This window comes from Emiliania huxleyi, assembly GCF_000372725.1.
Source record: "Emiliania huxleyi CCMP1516 unplaced genomic scaffold EMIHUscaffold_28, whole genome shotgun sequence".
Classification (NCBI taxonomy): Eukaryota; Haptophyta; order Isochrysidales; family Noelaerhabdaceae; genus Emiliania; species Emiliania huxleyi.
Window position 1 is genome coordinate 448,354 of NW_005199926.1, and position 17,458 is coordinate 465,811.

At 66.7% G+C, this 17,458-nt stretch overlaps 3 protein-coding genes across 3 annotated transcripts; 2 read left to right on the forward strand and 1 right to left on the reverse strand.

The window, feature by feature from the left end:
- Positions 1–1,673: 1,673 nt before the first annotated feature.
- On the forward strand, positions 1,674–4,025 carry EMIHUDRAFT_450638 (hypothetical protein). The gene is made up of 6 exons (XM_005776360.1): positions 1,674–1,804; positions 1,953–2,009; positions 2,108–2,204; positions 2,405–2,469; positions 2,599–3,258; positions 3,336–4,025. The coding sequence occupies exons 5-6, from the start codon at positions 2,667–2,669 to the stop codon at positions 3,884–3,886; spliced, it is 1,143 nt and encodes a 380-aa protein (XP_005776417.1). The 5' UTR covers positions 1,674–1,804; positions 1,953–2,009; positions 2,108–2,204; positions 2,405–2,469; positions 2,599–2,666; the 3' UTR covers positions 3,887–4,025.
- On the reverse strand, positions 4,006–7,414 carry EMIHUDRAFT_450639 (hypothetical protein; the record flags this gene model as incomplete). The annotated part of the gene is made up of 3 exons (XM_005776361.1): positions 4,006–4,821; positions 4,887–5,348; positions 5,502–7,414. Coding segments are annotated over 3 exons (2,912 nt in total), but the record flags the coding sequence as incomplete, so codon positions are not given.
- A 4,763-nt stretch (positions 7,415–12,177) lies between these two features.
- EMIHUDRAFT_421493 (putative aspartate transaminase) lies at positions 12,178–14,334 on the forward strand (the record flags this gene model as incomplete). Its single annotated transcript, XM_005776362.1, has 2 exons — positions 12,178–13,014; positions 13,102–14,334. The coding sequence occupies 2 exons, from the start codon at positions 12,178–12,180 to the stop codon at positions 13,513–13,515; spliced, it is 1,251 nt and encodes a 416-aa protein (XP_005776419.1). The 3' UTR covers positions 13,516–14,334.
- Between the last annotated feature and the right edge of the window lie 3,124 nt (positions 14,335–17,458).

Genomic DNA, 17,458 nt, shown 5'->3' on the forward strand with positions numbered 1-17,458 from the left:
GAGAAGTAAAAATTTGCCTTGGAGAAAAGTCACGCGGGCGCATGGGGGGGAAAAAAAGGAAATAGAGGCGTCCTTTTAGCCTGGTGGGGAAGCAGTTCTCGCCAGCGGTAATTGCCCGCTTGCCCCCTTCCGGCCCCCTTCCCCCCCCCTTCCCCCCCCTTCCCCCCCTCCGGGGGGGAAGCTTCCCCCCCCTCCGGGGGGGGCCCTTGGACGAAAATAGGTCCGGCGGCCGGGGGTGGGGTGGGAGCGCCGGTGACGTTTGGCTGCTCCTCGGCCCGAGGGACGCAACGACAGTCAGCGCTCGGTCTTGCTCACGCTGCTCCTCCCTGGGTCTCTTCCGGCAATGCTTAAGATTGTCCTCCTCCCGGTCGGCGCCTTCGCCGCCGGAGCCGATTGGGCACGCATCGGTCCTTGGAACATCTTTGATGACCAAAACGGCAAGGGCGAGGCGGGCACGCTCGCGTGCGCGGCATCGCCGGCTAAAAACCCAGACCTCATCTACGCGGGCGGACAGAACAACGGTGTGTCGAGCGGCATCATCAAGAGCGTCGACGGAGGCAAGCACTGGACACGCAACAGCAAGGGGCTGTGGGACACGCGCATCCTCGGCGTCTGGCTCCACCCCGATGCCCCCACGGGAAATCACGTGTTTGCCGGCACGCACAGCGGCGTCTACGAGTCCACCGACGGGGCGGCCTCCTGGACGCTGTGCAAGGAGACCGCGGCGTGGGGCTTCGTCACGAGCTTTCGCGCGGGCCTCATCGGCGGCGAGCCGTACCTGCTCGCAAACTCGGAGCACGGCATCCTCACGCGCCGGCACTCTCTAGTGAGAAACTTGTTGCGCCACTAGCGAGACGTGTGGCGGGGGCACGCACGCGCACTGGGGCGACAGACTGGCGCACTCCACGCTGGGGGCAAACGGGAGTGAACCAGGAGCCCCACCAATCGGTGCCAGAGGCATGCAGAGCTGCTGGGCTCACATCCACACCGCTCGACACCGCTCGACACCACCTCGACACCTCTTGATCCTCTTGCAATAGGCGCGCGGCCAAGGCCTTTTCCGCGTGGCAGCGCATCGAGAGCCCGGGCGGGATCGCAAACAATGACCACCTGAGCGTGGTGACGACCGGCGGGCGCACCGAAGTGCTCACCTGCATCGGAGGCTGGGGAGGCGGGAAGCTCTACTACGCCTCCCTCGACGCTCCGACGCGCGCGACGTGGAGCGGGCCGCTCAAGCTCCCCGACCGTAACTACACCGGGTGGGCGACCTACCCCGGCCAGAGCCTCATCTTCGGGCGGTGCAGCAGCCCCACTGCCTGCGGCGAGGGCGTGCAGCTCTAGATGGGGCGAGTACTGATCCACGCATTCCGACCTTCAGCAGAGTGGACACATGTTCGGCTGTCTTCAGCTGTGTTCGGCTGTGTTCAGCGGTGCGAACTGCCCGTGTATCCACGCGATGCTCTGAGCTCACCCCTCAGGCGTGCGACCGATCGGCGTCTTCGACACGCTCGGCGGGTGCCAGGCGGCTGTGAACAAGACGTCGCCCCCGCCACGCGGCTACACGTACCAGTCAAAGGACCCGACACTCGGCGGCTACGCCGGCCACTGCTACGCCCTCTCCGCCTTCGGACCCTTCGACCTCCACCCGCAGAAGGGCGTCGCGTCTGGGCGCGCCCCGGGACTCGTCGCAGGCGAGGAGATCGACTGCTCGAACGCGGCCGTCGACCCGCGCGACCGCGAGCACTTCCTCTTTTCGCGCGGCGGCGAGTTCCGCACCTACGAGTCGAGGGACGGGGGACGGACGGTGAGAGGGCCCGAGAGGACCCGAGATGGCCCGAGTGCGAGTTCATCTCGAGAGGGGCCGAGAGGGGCCGAGAGAGGGCGGGATACCTTAAGGTACACACACAAGGGGCCGGGATAAGCCGAGAGGGGCAGAGATTGCCCGAGATTAGGTGAGCCGGGTCGCAAGCCACGACGTGGGCGCCTTCTTTGTCCTCATCGACTCGCAGGCGCGCACAGGCCGCCCTCTCGGCCGCCTTCACCTCGCAGACCCCCGCCGCCACACCCGCACTCGAGCGACTCCACTCCCTCCTCCGCCGCCACTCAGGGCTGGTACTACACAGCAACCCAAGACGGCGCCTTTGTCTCGCGGGATGGCGGTGTCGGGTGGGAGGCGCTGCACGTCGTGATGCACTCGCGCGACGGTGGGCAACGCGGGGGGGAGAGAGAAGAGGAGAGGAGAGAAGAGGAGAGGACAGGGAGGAGAGGAGAGGAGAGGAGAGGAGAAGAGAGGAGAGGAGAGGAGAGGAGAGGAGAGGAGAGGAGAGGAGAGGAGAGATGCACTCACGCGACGGTGGGCACCCTTGGACCACGCCGCCATCGCGCCTCGCGCTCTGGTCCGCAGGCCGGCGGATCGACCGCGTGCCGCACGACTACCAGCGGATCGTGCCCGACTTTCGCGGCGACGGGCGCGCGTTGTCTCCTCCCAACCCCCCCCCCCCCCCCGCCGGCCGCCCCGCCACCGCTGAACCTCCGGCCTCCGAACGCGCCCCGGGGACCGATGTGTGAACCGGAAATCCGCCCGCTGTAAGAACCCCCTCCCCTCGGACCAAGGACTCCACATCCTCAACCGCTCCTCCGAAAACCTCACCTCGGCGGTCGGCGACATGCGCAACAACATGGCCCTCTCCGCCATCCTCTCGCCAAACGAGCAGGGCTCGCGGAGCCTCGTGGTCAACCTCTGGGACTGGAACGTCGGCGCCTCGTGGGACGACGGCGCCACGTGGGCTGGCTGGACAAAGGGCGAGGCGTCGCCGGGCTCTTGCGGGGAGGGCGGCGGCGGCCAGGGCATGGGCCGCTCTCGCAAGGCGATCATGTTCCACAGGAACCACTTTTACAACTCGTCCGATGGGGGGCGCAACTGGGCGCGCGGCAACTTGCCCGCCCCCATGGGCGCCTTTGTGTATGTGCGGCAGCCCGGCTCGCGGACCGAGCCTGCGGGCGCGTGCTTTGCCCTGTTCAGCGCTCCCGCCGGCCAGGTCTTGCGCGGCCGCAGTCGCTCCTCGGCGGGCGGCGCCGCCGCCGCCGGCGGCGGCGCGTCTTCTCCCGACCGCGACTACTCTCCAGAGTTGGACGACGAGCAGGAAGAGGCGGGCGAGGACGAGGAGGCGGCGGGCGGGCCGCAGCTGTACAGCCCAGGACTGCTTCCGCCGCCCCGCGCTGGCTCGGTGGTGCACCTGATGACGAGCAGCGATTTTGGCACACGCCTCCCCCCCCGCAAAGAGTCGGGCACGGTAAGGGTCGCCTCTCCAGACGCTTCCGCGGCGCGCCCATAGGCGGCTCGTGGAGTTGGGCGCCGCTGCAGCCGTCGCTGCAGCCGACCGGCCTCGAGGTGGACCCGACGGGCAACGGGCTATACGCCTTCAACGCGGACTGCCTCTCCGTCAGCAGCGACCAAGGCCGAAGCTGGTCGCCGTGCAGCCAAGCGGCGGGGCTGACGGGTCGCCTCCACCAGCTGCTCGTCGTCAACACCAGAGTCATGTTTTTGACTCGTGTCGGCGCGGTCCCTCTCCGCACTACCGACGGTGGCCAGTCGTGGCACGAGCTCGGCGGTTGCGCGCATCTCTTCAAGCACGGCGCGACGCTCGACGGCAGCCTGTCGTGGTCTGGCCGCACGCTCGTTTTGCACGGAGCCGACCTCGGCGCAATCGGCCGGGGCGAGTACGGCACGGCGGTGTGGCGGTCGACCAACGACGGCGACGACTGGACCGACGAGACGGGCGATTTGGTGACCATATCCCCGGGCCCGGGGGTGTGGTACGAAGACGACTTCTACCTCGTCACGCGTGGAGAGGGCGTCACCGTCAAGCGGCAGTTTGAGCGCTGAAGCCGCGCGCTTGCGCTTGGCTGGCGAACGCTGGCGTGCGTATACACTGCAAGCAAAGCAGAAAAAAAAGGTGCGTGGTTCGTTGTCCGTGGCCTTGTGTGCGTACGGAAACCGCCAATGAATCGGCGTTCGTCATTTTAAGGAAGTCAGAAAAATATCCGAGGAGTGGGGTTTGCGCATAGGTTGAAGGTGAAGTGTCCCCCTTTTTGCGCTCCTCCGGGGGACTGCGAAACCGCGGAGATGTGACCGCTTCCCGCCGCCGCGCCGGACCCTTCTCGGACGCGCGTGGGTAGCTAGCGGCCCGCGGGGACCGGAGGGGCAATGCTGGGATGCACGGTGAGGCCAGATCGGAGGGAGAGCTCGGCCCCGCCGCGTTTGGGGGTGGGGCGATGCCCCTTCTAGGCCCAGCCCCATGCCTCGGTGCCCGTGACGGACACTTGCGGGCCGGCGCCCTCAGTGTGCGCCTCAAGCTTGCCAATCACGGCCGCCGTCTCGCCCTCGGCGCGGAGGATGTCGACCAGCGCCGTCGCGTCGGCCGGCGAGACGACGAGCACCATGCCGACGCCGCAGTTGAAGGTGCGCAGAAGCTCCTCGACGGGGGCGCGCGAGACGCCCGCCATCCAGCCAAACACGGCGGGCGGGGTCCACGCCGTCGCGTCGACCGAGGCGCGGACACCCGCGGGGAGGACGCGCGGCAGGTTCTCGGGCAGGCCACCGCCGGTGATGTGCGCGAGCGCCTTGACCTTGCGCGTCCTCGTGGCGGCGAGGCAACTCTTGACGTAGAGCTTGGTCGGCGTAAGGAGCGCGTCGGCGAGCGTCGCTCCCGCAGCGAAGGGCGCCGGCGCGTCCCACGAGAGGCCGGACCGCTCGACGACGCGCCGCACGAGCGAGAAGCCGTTCGAGTGCACGCCCGACGAGCCGAGGCCGATGAGCACCTGCGGGGCGACCGTGGCTCAGGCGGCCGCGGGAGGGGGAGAGCACGAGCCACCAGCGCGCGCACGTCTCCGGGAGCGATCTCTTCGAGGCGGGGCAAGATGTCAGCGCGCTCCACGGCGCCGACGGCGAACCCGGCCAGGTCGTAGTGACCGGGCGCGTACATGCCCGGCATCTCGGCCGTTTCGCCGCCGACGAGCGCACAGCCGCACGCTGCACAGCCGCGCGCGATGCCGCCCACGACCTCGCCGGCGCACTTGACGTCGAGGGCGCCCGAGGCGAAGTAGTCGAGGAAGAAGAGAGGCTCCGCGCCCTGCACGATCAGGTCGTTGACCACCATCGCCACCAGGTCGATGCCGATGGACCCGTGCTTGCCGGTGGCCTGAGCGATGATCAGCTTAGTCCCGACTCCGTCGGTGCCCGAAACGAGGACCGGGTCCTTGTACCCCGCCGCGCGCGTGTCGAAGAGCCCACCGAACCCGCCGATCGACCCCATCACGCCGGCGCGGTTGGTCGCCTTTGCGAGCGGCTTGATGTCGTCCACGAGCGCGTTGCCCGCGTCGATCGACACTCCCGCCGAGGCGTAGGTGAGGGCGGCGGCGGCGGTGCCGTCCGAGGAGGAAGTGGACGCGGCGACGGCGGCGTCGCGGCCGGCGCGGACGTCGGCGACGAGCTTGGAGACGGCGTCGCAGAGCGCGGGTCCCTCGAGCGCCTGCACGCGCGCCTTGAGCGAGAGGGGCGTGTCGTCCGGCTGGACGGCGCACTTGCGCTGCACGACCGGGGCGCCGGCGTCAACCTCCGCCTCGACGTAGTGGACGGTGCAGCCCGTCTCCTTGGCGCCCGCGGCGAGGACCGCCTCGTGCACCTGCAAGTCCATGCCGCCAGCGAAGGCAGGCAGGAGCGACGGGTGGATGTTGACGCACCGCTTGGCCCACCGCTCGCAAAACTGCGCCGAGAGGATGCGCATGTATCCGACCAGCAGCACCGCCTGCACGCCGGCAGCCTCGAGCGCGGAGGTCACCGCCGCGTCGTACGCCTCGCGGGACCGGCCCTGCACGGGCACGTGCAGCGCGCGGATCCCGTGCTGCCGCGCCCGCTCGAGGATCGGCGCGTCCTCCTTGTTCGAGACGACGAGCGCGATGCGCGCGCCCTGCAGCGCTCCCGAGGCGAGGGCGCGCAGCACGGGCTGGAGGGAGGAGCCGCGGGTGGAGCCGAGGACGGCGATGGAGATCGGCTGCTCGCGCGCGCCGCGCGCCTGGATGGAGAGCATCTGCGCGACGCGCGAGTTGACCAGTGCCGCCGTCCCCACGTCCCGCCGGTGGAAGAGCTTGCCCTTGATCGCCGTCACCTCGGCCTCGGCGAGCGCCTCCGCCTCCTCCAGCGTCTCGGCGACGCCGACGACGCCGACGGTGCGCGAGCCGGTGGCGATGAGCGAGCCGCTCTTCGGGTCCGCGTCGACGGCGCCCAGGTAGGCGAGGTGCGGCCGCTGCAGCCCCGACAGGTCGACGACGAAGCCCTTTTCGGACCGGTTGGGGTAGCCCTCGGGCACGGCGTACTTGCAGCACGATGCGAGCCTGCGGAACGGCAGCGACACCTGCGCGAGCCCCTTGCCCGCGGCGGCCGCCTCGCACGCGCCGAGGAAGTCGGCCGCCGGGTCGAGCAGCGAGAGCACGTTGAGGCACTCCGGGTCGCCGAAGCGCGCGTTGTACTCGATGAGGTACGTGCCGCGCGCGGTAAGCATGTACCCGCCGTAGAGGACGCCGCGGTAGGGCTCGCCCGTCTCGGCCTTGAGGGCGACGATCGTCTCGGCCTGCATCTTCTTGGCCGCCTCGAGCGCCGCATCGGAGAGGAAGGGGAGCAGGTGGTCGGCGCAAGAGTAGGAGCCCATGCCGCCCGTGTTGGGCCCCTTGTCGCCCTCGTATGCGCGCTTGTGGTCCTGCAGCGGCGGCATGTGCACGAGGTGGGCGCCGTCCGAGAGCGAGAGCAGCGAGAACTCCTGCCCGACCAGCTTCTCGCAGATCACAAAGTGCGGCAGGCACTCGCGGCAGTACTCGACCGCCTCGTCGATGGACGCGAGGTGCGCGCCGGCCACCTTGACGCCCTTGCCACCGCAGAGGCCGTCGGCCTTGATCACGTAGTTGCCCTCGCCCAGCTCCTCGAGGTACTCGCGCGCGCCCTCCATCGCGGTGAACTCGCGAAAGTCGGGCAGCCCCGCCATGCCGTGCTTGTGCAGCAGCTTGAGCGCAAAGGCCTTGGAGCCCTCGATCGCCGAGAGCGCCTTGGAGGGGCCGACCACCGCGACGCCGACGGCGCGCAGCGCGTCGGCGACGCCGGCGTCGAGCGGCGCCTCGGGACCGATCACGGCGAGCGTCGCGCCGTGCTTCGCCGCGAAGTCGGCCACTCGGGCGCAGTCGTCCATCTTGCCCACCTCGTACGCCGCGCAGAGCGCCTGGATGCCGGGGTTGCGGGCGGAGCCGAAGCAGAGGAGCTTGGGCGTGCGACCCGCGCAGTGGCGGGTGAGCGCAGCCGCGATGGAGTGCTCCCTTGCCCCAGAGCCGACGACAAGCACAACGGGAAGAGGAGCGGGAGTCATTGGGTCGGAGGTGCCGTGCCGCACGGCGGGACCGTTGGCGATTTTTTCCTCGGCTGTGGTTAGTGTCTATCTGAAGCATGAAGTTACTTCAGGAAGTAAGTATTCACCGCACTATAGCACGGGCTCGCACCCCCCAACCGCTTACTAGGAACCCCTCGCCTTATTGTTTGGCCCCCCCAGGCCACACACAGACCCCCAGACCGGTCACTGGGGCCGACAATTAGGGTTCAAACACGCCCGGGAGACAGCCCAAACACAGTTACTTCATAGTTACTTCTGCGGCATTCTCGCGCACATGTCGGCCGAGTGCGCGCCCCCTGCTGCCGGCAAACGGTCTCCTGAGAGCCCTCATACACCCTTGCCACCCCCGCAGCCCAAGCCATCATCAGATGCTCCGCTTGGCCCCACCCCCCCGGGTCCGCCGCGGCCGCCGCGGCCGCAAGTGGCGCCGCCGCCGGAGGCGCGGCGTCGCGGCGAGCTTCGGACGGCCTTCTTCTGGATGCCGAAGCGGAGGCCTTGCACTCAGGGAGCACCTGAGCATGGCATAGCACTTAGCAGCGGCGGCCGGTGCTGGGCATTGGGGTTACAGAATGCGTGGTCGGGCGCGTCGTTCACAGCAGGACAGCAGTCCAGCCCGGGAAGTGCGTTTCTTTTTTCGCGTTTCCGCGCGTGCAGGCGCCCCCGACTGCACTGAGCGCACCCCCCACCGTCCCCTGCCAGGCCCAAGCACGCCGCAGGCTCCGGTGAGGCCGCCTGGGTTGGTCCGCCAGAGAGATTTTCTTTTCTTGTCGGCGAACAGGAGCCTTCGCCAACTAAAAAACACAGCACCGATGCCGACTTAGTGTGGGGAGGGTCGGCGAGCACTCACTCACTAGGCGGCGCCGCAGGGCCGGGGCACTGGCCACGGCCTCGCCGACCACTAGAAGGCGGCCCACCCACTACGCGCACTATCTTAGTGCGCGGGGTGGCAGGAGGCACTCACCCACTAGCCCGCTCGCCGGCGGCCCACTCACTACGCGCACTATCTTAGTGCGCGGGGTGGCAGGAGGCACTCACCCACTAGCCCGCTCGCCGGCGGCCCACTCACTACGCGCACTAACTTAGTGCGCGTGGTAGCCGAGCCCACCTCTCCGTCCGCCGGCGAAGGGCACTGCGAGCGGCCCGCTGGACCACTCCCCCCCGGCCGGCCGGAGGCACTCACTTCCGCACACTAAGTTAGTGCGCGTAGTGTCCCGGCCTCCGACCACGACTCCCGGGGGAGCACTTCACCACTTGATCCGCCACGGCGCACCACTAGCCCTCGTCCAGCTCACAGACTAACTTGCGCCGACTTAGTTCCCCGCAGGGCCCGGGACCACTCACTCACTGCGGCATCAGTGCTCTTCACACGACCTGGCGAAGGCTCCTGCGGCGAACGGACGTACGTATATGATTATTTGTTTCTTGATCCTGTCTTGTGACCGCCGTCGGTGCACGCCCAATTTTGCGTCGAGCATCTTCAACCCAAATGATCTTCTATCTCTCTCTCAACATACTCGCGGCCGCGGCGGTTCGGGGCGAGCTGCTGCTCGGGCTGCTCGCGGGGCACGCCTCCGGCTCGGACGTGGGCCAACTCGACACGCTCATCGACGCGGATTCCGCCCTCTCCTGGGCCCAGATTGGCAGGAGCCGCCCCGTCGAGTCGGGCGAGTGGCAGCTGGGCCAGCCGCTGGGCGCGCTCGGCGCCATCAACCTCGCCAGCAATACCTCCACCAACTTCACGTTCGGCTTCCTCTTCGAGGCGCCGTGCTCAGCGCCGAACGCCCCGAGCGCCACCACCGTCCTCGAGAAGAGCCAGAGCGGGAGAGTGCATGACGAGTTTAAGGCCGTCCTCTCCAAGATCTTGCCGGAGTTCGACTCTTGCTTCTTCGACACCGGCCTCAACGACCATTTGCCGATGCCGCTCGTGCAGGGCTCGCTGGAGCGCCAGACTGACGAGGTGCAAGCTTGTCGGTCGCAGACGAACGCGGCGTCGCAGACGAACGCATCGGCGCATGACTTCGGCGCCGTCTCCTTGCTCGTCGTCTGCGGCGCCATCTGCTTCCTTTTGTACGCGCACGCAAGCTTGGGAGCAGTTTCTGAGGGTATGCACACATGCAGCCGCCGCCGGCTCTGCTTTCTCCTGCTTCTCTCTCCGATCCAGGCCGTCGTCGATCCTTGGGACTGCACGACGTACCCCTACCCCATCCAGATCCTCAAGAGCGGCACCGACCCCTACCGGACGATGCAGCTCAACCTCGCGGAAGGAGATTTCACCGAGATGTGGCAGTGGACCGTGGACAGCGCAGGAAATTTGATGGCGCAGCTGAATGCGCAAGGCTACAACACCCAAGACAATATCACGTACGGGCTCTTCTCCCCGGACTCCTCCTCCGCGAACCCGAACGGCGCGACGTACTTGTGCCGCTTTCTCACAACCAGAACTCGGCGGAGTGTCTGTGCAAAGGAAATATCTGGGGCAACGCGGCGGCCATCACGAGCGATGGCACGTACTACCTCGGCCATCAAGGCGGCGTACAGGTCTACAAGCTGCAGGCCGTCCAAAACATCGTCTACCCAGCCGGCAGCCCGGTCGCGATGACTTCTCTTAGCAGCACCAATTGCGGCATGACGCAAGTGTTACAAGGCAGGGGCACAGGCGGAAAAATCGACATCAGGGCCTGGGGCCTGACCCTCGACGACATGTGTACCCTCTATGGCCTCGAAAGCGGCTGCTCAGGAAGCTTTATGTCGGTCTGGACCGCCGACGGGAGCGACGGGAGCGCAAACATGATAGAGTGGTTCCCCGGTGGCCAGAATTTTGCCGATTTCATCGACTTCGAGTACGATAGCACAACGTACCTAATCGGTCTGGGAACGTCCGATGCGAGCGTCTGGATCATCATGCTCGACGGCGCCGGGGACGTCGCAGGCTACTCCTACAGCCGCGTCGTCGTTGACTATACCGCATCCCCAAGCAGCACTCCACGCACGATGAGTGGATTCGGTGCTGGGTATCGCTATGGCGAGCGGATCTACGTGCGCGCCCCCCGCCCCCCCCCCCCTCCCAGGAACACCACCAACCCCCCCTGCCAAACACACCATCCGCTACAGGTGCACCTGCCACCCTCACCCCCCCCCCCCCCCCTTCACCCCACCGCGACAGTTCTCCTCAAACTCTGGATCCGGCATCTTCGAGGTGGAGTTGGCCTCCCTGAAGGCCGTTCTTGACCGTACCGGCGTCGAGGGGTGCCTCTTCTCGATGAATTCGGGGAGTCCCCCCAGCGCAACAGGCAAGCGCGTCTGCGCGGACGTCTCTACAGGGCGTGTCGCAACGTCCTCAGTTCCCGACCCCGTCACACTCAAGTGGGTGGCACCCGCCGTCGCCCCCACCCAACTAAACGACGGCTTCAACTGCCCATCGGCCGCCGATCCCTTCACCGCGCCCCGCCCGCCCTCCCGACCGCCGCCCTCGCTCCCACCGTCCGCCTCGCCGTCGCCGCCGCCTCCGTCCGCCTCGCCGTCGCCGCCGCCTCCGTCCGCCTCGCCGTCGCCGCCTCCGTCCGCCTCGCCATCTCCGCCGCCTCCCTCCGCCTCGCCGTCTCCGCCGCCTCCCTCCGCCTCGCCGTCTCCGCCGCCTCCATCCGTGTCGCCGTCGCCGCCGCCGCCCACGCCGCCGCCTCCCTCCGCCTCGCCTGCGCCGCCGCCGTCCGCGTCGCCGTCGGTGGCCCCTTTCGGCTTTACACTCCGCCAGGGCTTCTGCGCTGACGACAACGGCAGCAAGTGCAAGGAGCTTGGCCGCGAATTTCGCAAGGGTGACTACGGCGTCGCGCGGCTTGCGTGCCGACAGCTCTGCGAGCGGACACATGGCTGCCAAGCCGCCGAGCTTCTTCGCCTCCACAAGACGTATTCGCTCTGCAAGGTGTGCGGCTCGGCCGCCACGCGCACCAACAAGGCGCCGGCGAACAACGTCGAGTGTCTCACTTACAACAACGGGGACTGAGGCTGGTTCCCTGGTGCCCTCCCCTGCGCTGGACGGGTACCCCCCGCCCCGAATGCATGAGCTTACCTGTAGGCGGACACGATTTGCACCAAGGCTTGCGACGAAAAACGCGCGCGCGGGGGACGAGGACCCTTGCGCGGGGGACGAGGACCCGTGCGCGGGGGGCGAGGACTTGTGCGGCTGGGCGTGCGGCTGGGTCTATGAGGGGACTGGGGCTGGCGCAAGAGGGCCTCGGCGCCATCCACCGTGGTTGCATGTGCATGTAGCGGGGACCGACCGGCCGGGGTGGTGGGTGGCGCCTCTCACCCGGCGTCGTAGACGTAGTCCGCGTAGAGGGTTCTTGTGTGCAGCGTCCCATGAAGTACTTGCCGGTTTCTGCCTGTGCCTGCTTGTTTCTGGGCTCTAGGTGGTGGCGCCCACGTTGCACGAGAGCATGTGTACGTAGTAATGGATGGTCTGCCCGCAGCCCGGATTTTGGTTTTTGCTCGCTCGGGGAGCCCAAATCACCGAGACAAGCGACATGCGGGTCATGCGTCATGCCACATGTCGCTCGAGGCTCGTGCTCGACATTGGTGCATGGAGCATGGACATTGGCAGGAAGGTGTACGCCTGCCTGATGAAGCCCGTCATCCAGATCTGTCTGGTCGCTAATAGAAAAAGAAATCTCACCGCCACAAAGCTTCAGATAACGCGACGTGGAACGACCCGTGGAACGAACCCGGACCGAGAATTCACCACTTCGAAATGGTTGGGGGGCTGCTGCTCCTCCACGCCGCCGCGGGCGTGGTTCTGAGCTCGTACCTCTCGAAGGTGCCGCAGGGTGCAGCCGACAAGATCCTCGGCATCGCACAGGCCTTCCAGCGCGACGAGCGGGCGGACAAGGTCAACCTCGTCGTCGGCGCATACCGCGACGGCGGCGGGTCTCCGTGGGTGTTGCCGACGGTCCGCGAGGCCGAGCAGCGGCTGATCGCGCGCGGGCAGAACAAGGAGTACGCGAGCATCGTCGGCGTGCCCGCCTTCCTGGACCGCGCGCTCGAGTTTGCGTACGGGCCCGGCTGCACGGCGCTGAGCGAGGGCCGCGTTGCGGCGGTCCAGACGCTGTCGGGCACCGGCGCGTGCCGCCTGGCGGCGGACTTTTACGCGCGCTTTCTCCCGCCGGGCACCGCCGCCTACGTGTCGGAGCCCACCTGGCCCAACCACATCCCCATCTTTGAGACTGCGGGCCTCGAGGTGCGCAAGTACCGCTACCTCGGCGCCGACGGCCGGTTCGACGTGGAGGGTATGCTGGAGGACATCGGGCAGGCGCCGGCCGGCTCGGTCTTTGTGCTCCACGCGTGCGCGCACAACCCGACCGGCGTTGACCCCACCGCCGCCGACTGGAAGCGCATCTCCGACGCGCTGCTTGCGGCCGGCCAGCACATCCTCGTCGACATGGCGTACCAGGGCTTCGCGTCCGGGGACGCGCGGCGGGACGCGGCGGCGCTCTCCCTCCTCGCCGAGGCGGGCCACTCGCTCGCCCTCGCGCAGTCCTTCGCGAAGAACTTTGGGCTCTACGGCGAGCGAGTTGGCTCCCTCTCGCTGGTGCGCGCCGCCGCCACCACAGAGACGCAGGGCAGGAGGAGCCGGGCGCGTCCCGTGTCGGGATGCCGGCCCGCCGTCTCGTCGTAGGTGTGCGCCGACGCGGCCGAGGCGTCGCGCGTCGAGTCGCAGCTCAAACTGCTGATCCGTCCGATGTACTCCTCGCCGCCCATCCACGGCGCGCTGCTCGTCAACGAGGTGCTCTCCGACGCGGCGTTGCGCGCCCAGTACGACGACGAGTGCGCGTCGATGGCGCGGCGCATCAGCGACATGCGCGCGCTGCTCGTCGCGGAGCTCAGCGCGGCGGGGTCGCAGCGGGACTGGAGCCACGTGACGGACCAGATTGGCATGTTCGCGTACACCGGCCTCACCGCCGCACAGTGTGACGCGCTGATGGAGGAGCATGCGGTCTACCTCACCCGCGACGGGCGCATTTCGATGGCGGGCGTCAACGAGCAGAACGCCGGTGTCATCGCCGCGGCGATCGTCGCCGTCGCGGGCTGAGCTGAGCTGCCTCGAGGGCGAGGCCGTCGTTCTCTCCTCGATCGCCCATCCGATCGGCTAGGAGCTTCTGGCGGCCAGGCACCGTTCAGACCTGCCTCCTACCGGGGGGATCCACATCCAGGTGCAGTTTTGCGCGTGGTCCGTGGAAGAGGCTTTCTGTACACACACAGTATACACAGAGGGTGTTAGAAGGATGCCGACCGAACGCGAGGTACGTTGTACGTACAGATGTGCGCGCTCTCTAGCGCGCTATCCACGGCTCGCCGACTAGAGGCGATGCCTCACTCGCACTGCGAGCTCCTGCGTCGTACACCTCGCACACTCTCACACTGTGCTCGCGATCCTCGAAGGGTTGCCCAGCACGCATTCTGCAACAAGCGGGAATCGCCGATCGTGTCTAGTAGTGGTCAAAACTCCACTCTCGCTGCTGCTGCTGCCTGCCCGCCTCGCGGCGAGAGGCGAGGCGATTAGGCGAGCTCGGGCGCGAGGATGGAGACGGGCGAAACGGGCGAGGGCTGCAGCGCCAGAGGCGGCGGCTTGGACACCCGGTTGGTCAAGTCGGCGAGAATCTTGTCGGAGGCCGCGATGGATGGGGGTGCGACCTCGGAGTAGCTCTTGACGACCGGCGGCAAGCAGAAGACAAAGTCGCGAATGGCCCGCACGCTTCCAAAGGCACGCCAGTCGCGCGTGAGCACGCGGCAGCCGGCGGCACGTTGATCGCCGGCCAACTGCCGCAGCCCGACCTCGACGCCGCGCAGTTCCTCGAGAGGGCGGCGCGGTGCCGGCGTGCGAGCTAGGCGCATCTCGGCGGGCACATCCAGAAGGACGAGCGCGTGGGGCGCGGGCAGCCGCTGCAGCAGCCGCCGGCCAAGGGAATAGATTTGCGTTGCGCGCGGCTCGGTAAGGCGTCCGGCGCGCAGCGCCGCCTCGACGCGAACGAGCTCTCCGGCGAGGCATCCGTCGAGGATCACGCCCGAGCGGTGCGCCGCGGTGCGCAGGGCGCGCATGTGCTGCTTGAAGCGGGCGACCAGCAGAGCCTCGGCAGCGTCCTCAGCCGAGTCGGTGGCGGGAGCCTCCACATCCATGGAGACCATGATGTACTCCTCGCGGAGCTCTTGCTGCAGCGCCGAAGCGAGCGTCGTCTTGCCCGCGCCCTCGATTCCCTCGATCGCGACGATGTGGTGGGAGCTGCGCGCCATGGAGGAGGCTGAGGCTGACGGGTAGGCTTAGGTTTCAACCGGGAAAATAGCGGCCTCGCACGAAAGAAAAATTCACGAGTTTGGCCTGTTGCCGCGTGCGTGTCTGACTGTCACTGTGCTGCGATTTTGGGCCCGGGGTTGTGCTTTTGTGTGAAGGAACCAGTCAGTTGAACCCCGCAGAAAAAATTCACACGTTGAAACCAGCGAAGAAAGTCCTTGCCGAGTTTCCTGGTGTGAAACCAGCTGCGGCTCCTTCGACAGGCACGAGCTCAGAACCACGCCCGTAGCGTAGTGGAGGAGCACAGGAGCAGCAACATCGTGGGTCGTGAATTCTCGGCGTCGTGCCACGCGTCGCGTTGATCGGCCTGCCGATCGCGGCGAACAATTTCTTTTTCAGGCTGTTTAGGGTGCTGGAGTGAGAATGTTGACGTATGTGTGCATGCTTGCTGCCCTTGCTGCTATGACGTGCTGATCGGCCACCCAAGCCCGAAGGTGAATTTTTCGCTGGCTGGGTTTTCAACAGTTTACACTTGTTTAAAGGGGAAATTGCATCTCTCCTAGGAGCGCTTGGAGCTTGCTAAGTCGCGTGTGTTGTTTGGTAATGTGTAATGTCGCGGTCGACCCTCTGAACTACCGCACGCAAAAATAAGACGGGTCTCGCTATAGGACCCTCGCCTCCAGTGCCTCCAATCAAGTCGCACCTCTATTCTTCAGCGAATGCAGCGGCAGCACCACGTCAGAGGCCGGGCCGACTGGCGGACCTGCATGCCCAGCCATGCCCCCCACTCCCCACACCCGCTTGGATCGATCAGCTGACAGCTCCATCAGCTCCCACCACCGCGTGTCGTGTCATGAAGCATGATAGATAGACATAGAAAGCATCAACCATCGAAAGAGGTCTGATCTCCAAAAAGAACTCTCGGCGTCTGCCGCGCGCGCCCGCGCCCCGCCCCTTTTGCGCAGCAACACCTTAAACTTCATGGCCCTCCAAATTCGGGTCGGAGCGTAGCGGAGTGGGACCCGAGTTTGAAAAAGGCGACGGACGCTGTTTTCTAGCCTCCAACAACGCCTCCCCGGCGCAGAGGGGCCCCCGGAGGGATGCTCAACCGCCCCACGCCACGCCGCTTGCGGCGGTCCTATTCGTGAGTCTATCGGTAAGCGCGGGTTAGCGCGGGTTCCACACGGGTTAAGCCACACTAACCCAGCACGGGTCAGCACGGGTTAGAACGGGTTACCATAACCCGACGCTAACCCGGCGCTAACCCGGCGCTAACCCGGCACTAACCCATCCTAACGTATGCCCCCGAGCAGCGCGGGTTAGCGCCGGGTTAGTCTCGGGTTAGTGCCGGGTTAGTGCCGGGTTAGTGCCGGGTTAGCGTCGGGTTAGCGTCGGGTTATGGTAACCCGTTCTAACCCGTGCTGACCCGCGCTGGCTTAGTCTGCACTAACCCGTGTCGAACCCGCCGCTAACCCGCGCTTACCGATACGCGATAGACTCACTCCATACACGCTCAACTTACCGATAACGGCGTTGCCGCGGAGAGCACCAAGGGGCAAGGTGCAGCCAAGCCGTCCGAGGGAGAGACTAACCCGGGTTAGCGCCGGGTTAGTCTCGGGTTACCATAACCCATGCTGACGTATGCCCCCCAGCCGCATGGGTTAGTGCCGGGTTAGTGCCGGGTTAGGGCCGGGTTAGTGCCGGGTTATGGTAACCCATTCTGACCCGTGCTAACCCGTGCCGGGTTAGTGAGCACTAACCCGCGCTAACCCGCGCTTACCGATAGACTCACCTATTCCCAGCGCGCGGGGCCACTTTATTTGGACGTTACAGAAACACTCTCGGCGCCCCGGCCGCACACCATGCCCAAGCCCAGATTCTACTTTGGAGCCCTCCTCACATTGATGGTTTTCTCCCTCTTCACTGCCTGCGCCTGCCTCCCACTCCTCATGATTGGAAAAGGCAGTATTGGGCAGACGCATCAGGAAGCGTGCGGTGGGGCTGGCATTCCGGCAGCCGATCGGTCCAACGAGATCGTCGATCCTTACAAGGCCTTGGCCAAGAGGTGGTACGAGAACCGAGCATCGGCGAAGGACATGGAGTACAAACGTGCAGCTGGCACTGCGATAATGGCGCATGGGCTAGGTCTTTTTGCGCTCCTGGGCGTGACCGAAACGCGCGTACACCGGCACATTGTCGGCCGATGCGCGGCTCGCGTCGCCGCCCCGCCCACGGCCACAGCACGCGGTCCCTAGGTGTGATATAGCATTTAAACACCGTCCGTGCAGGGCTCCTAGGCCATCACTGGGTCCACAGTGGACGGACACGCACAGCCTCCCGCCGGCCCGGCGGGCTCCCGACCACGCCTGTGGTGTCGGCCCCCCCTGCCGCTGCCCGCTGCCCCTCGCGCGTGTGTGTGTGCGCGCGCGCGGGAAGAGTGGTTGCTGGTTGAAGAGAGACGGGGAGACGCGTGTGCGCGCGCGTCTCTTCGGCCGGCGCCGCGGTGCGCGCCGACGCCATCGCTCGCTCCCCTATTGCTATTCTCCTGCTCAGCTAATTAATAGTAGAAGTGTCGGACACGTGATCGGGACTTTGATCTTGTGGAGACCGTTCTCGGTACGCGAAGAGCGGGCGCTTCCAGACTAAAATCTAAATCATAAGATCACACCGTGTGGGGCCGAAGGCGAAGTGAGCATCGCGTTTTTTTAGTCGTCAGCCATCGCCGTCGCCTGGTGCACACGCCCAG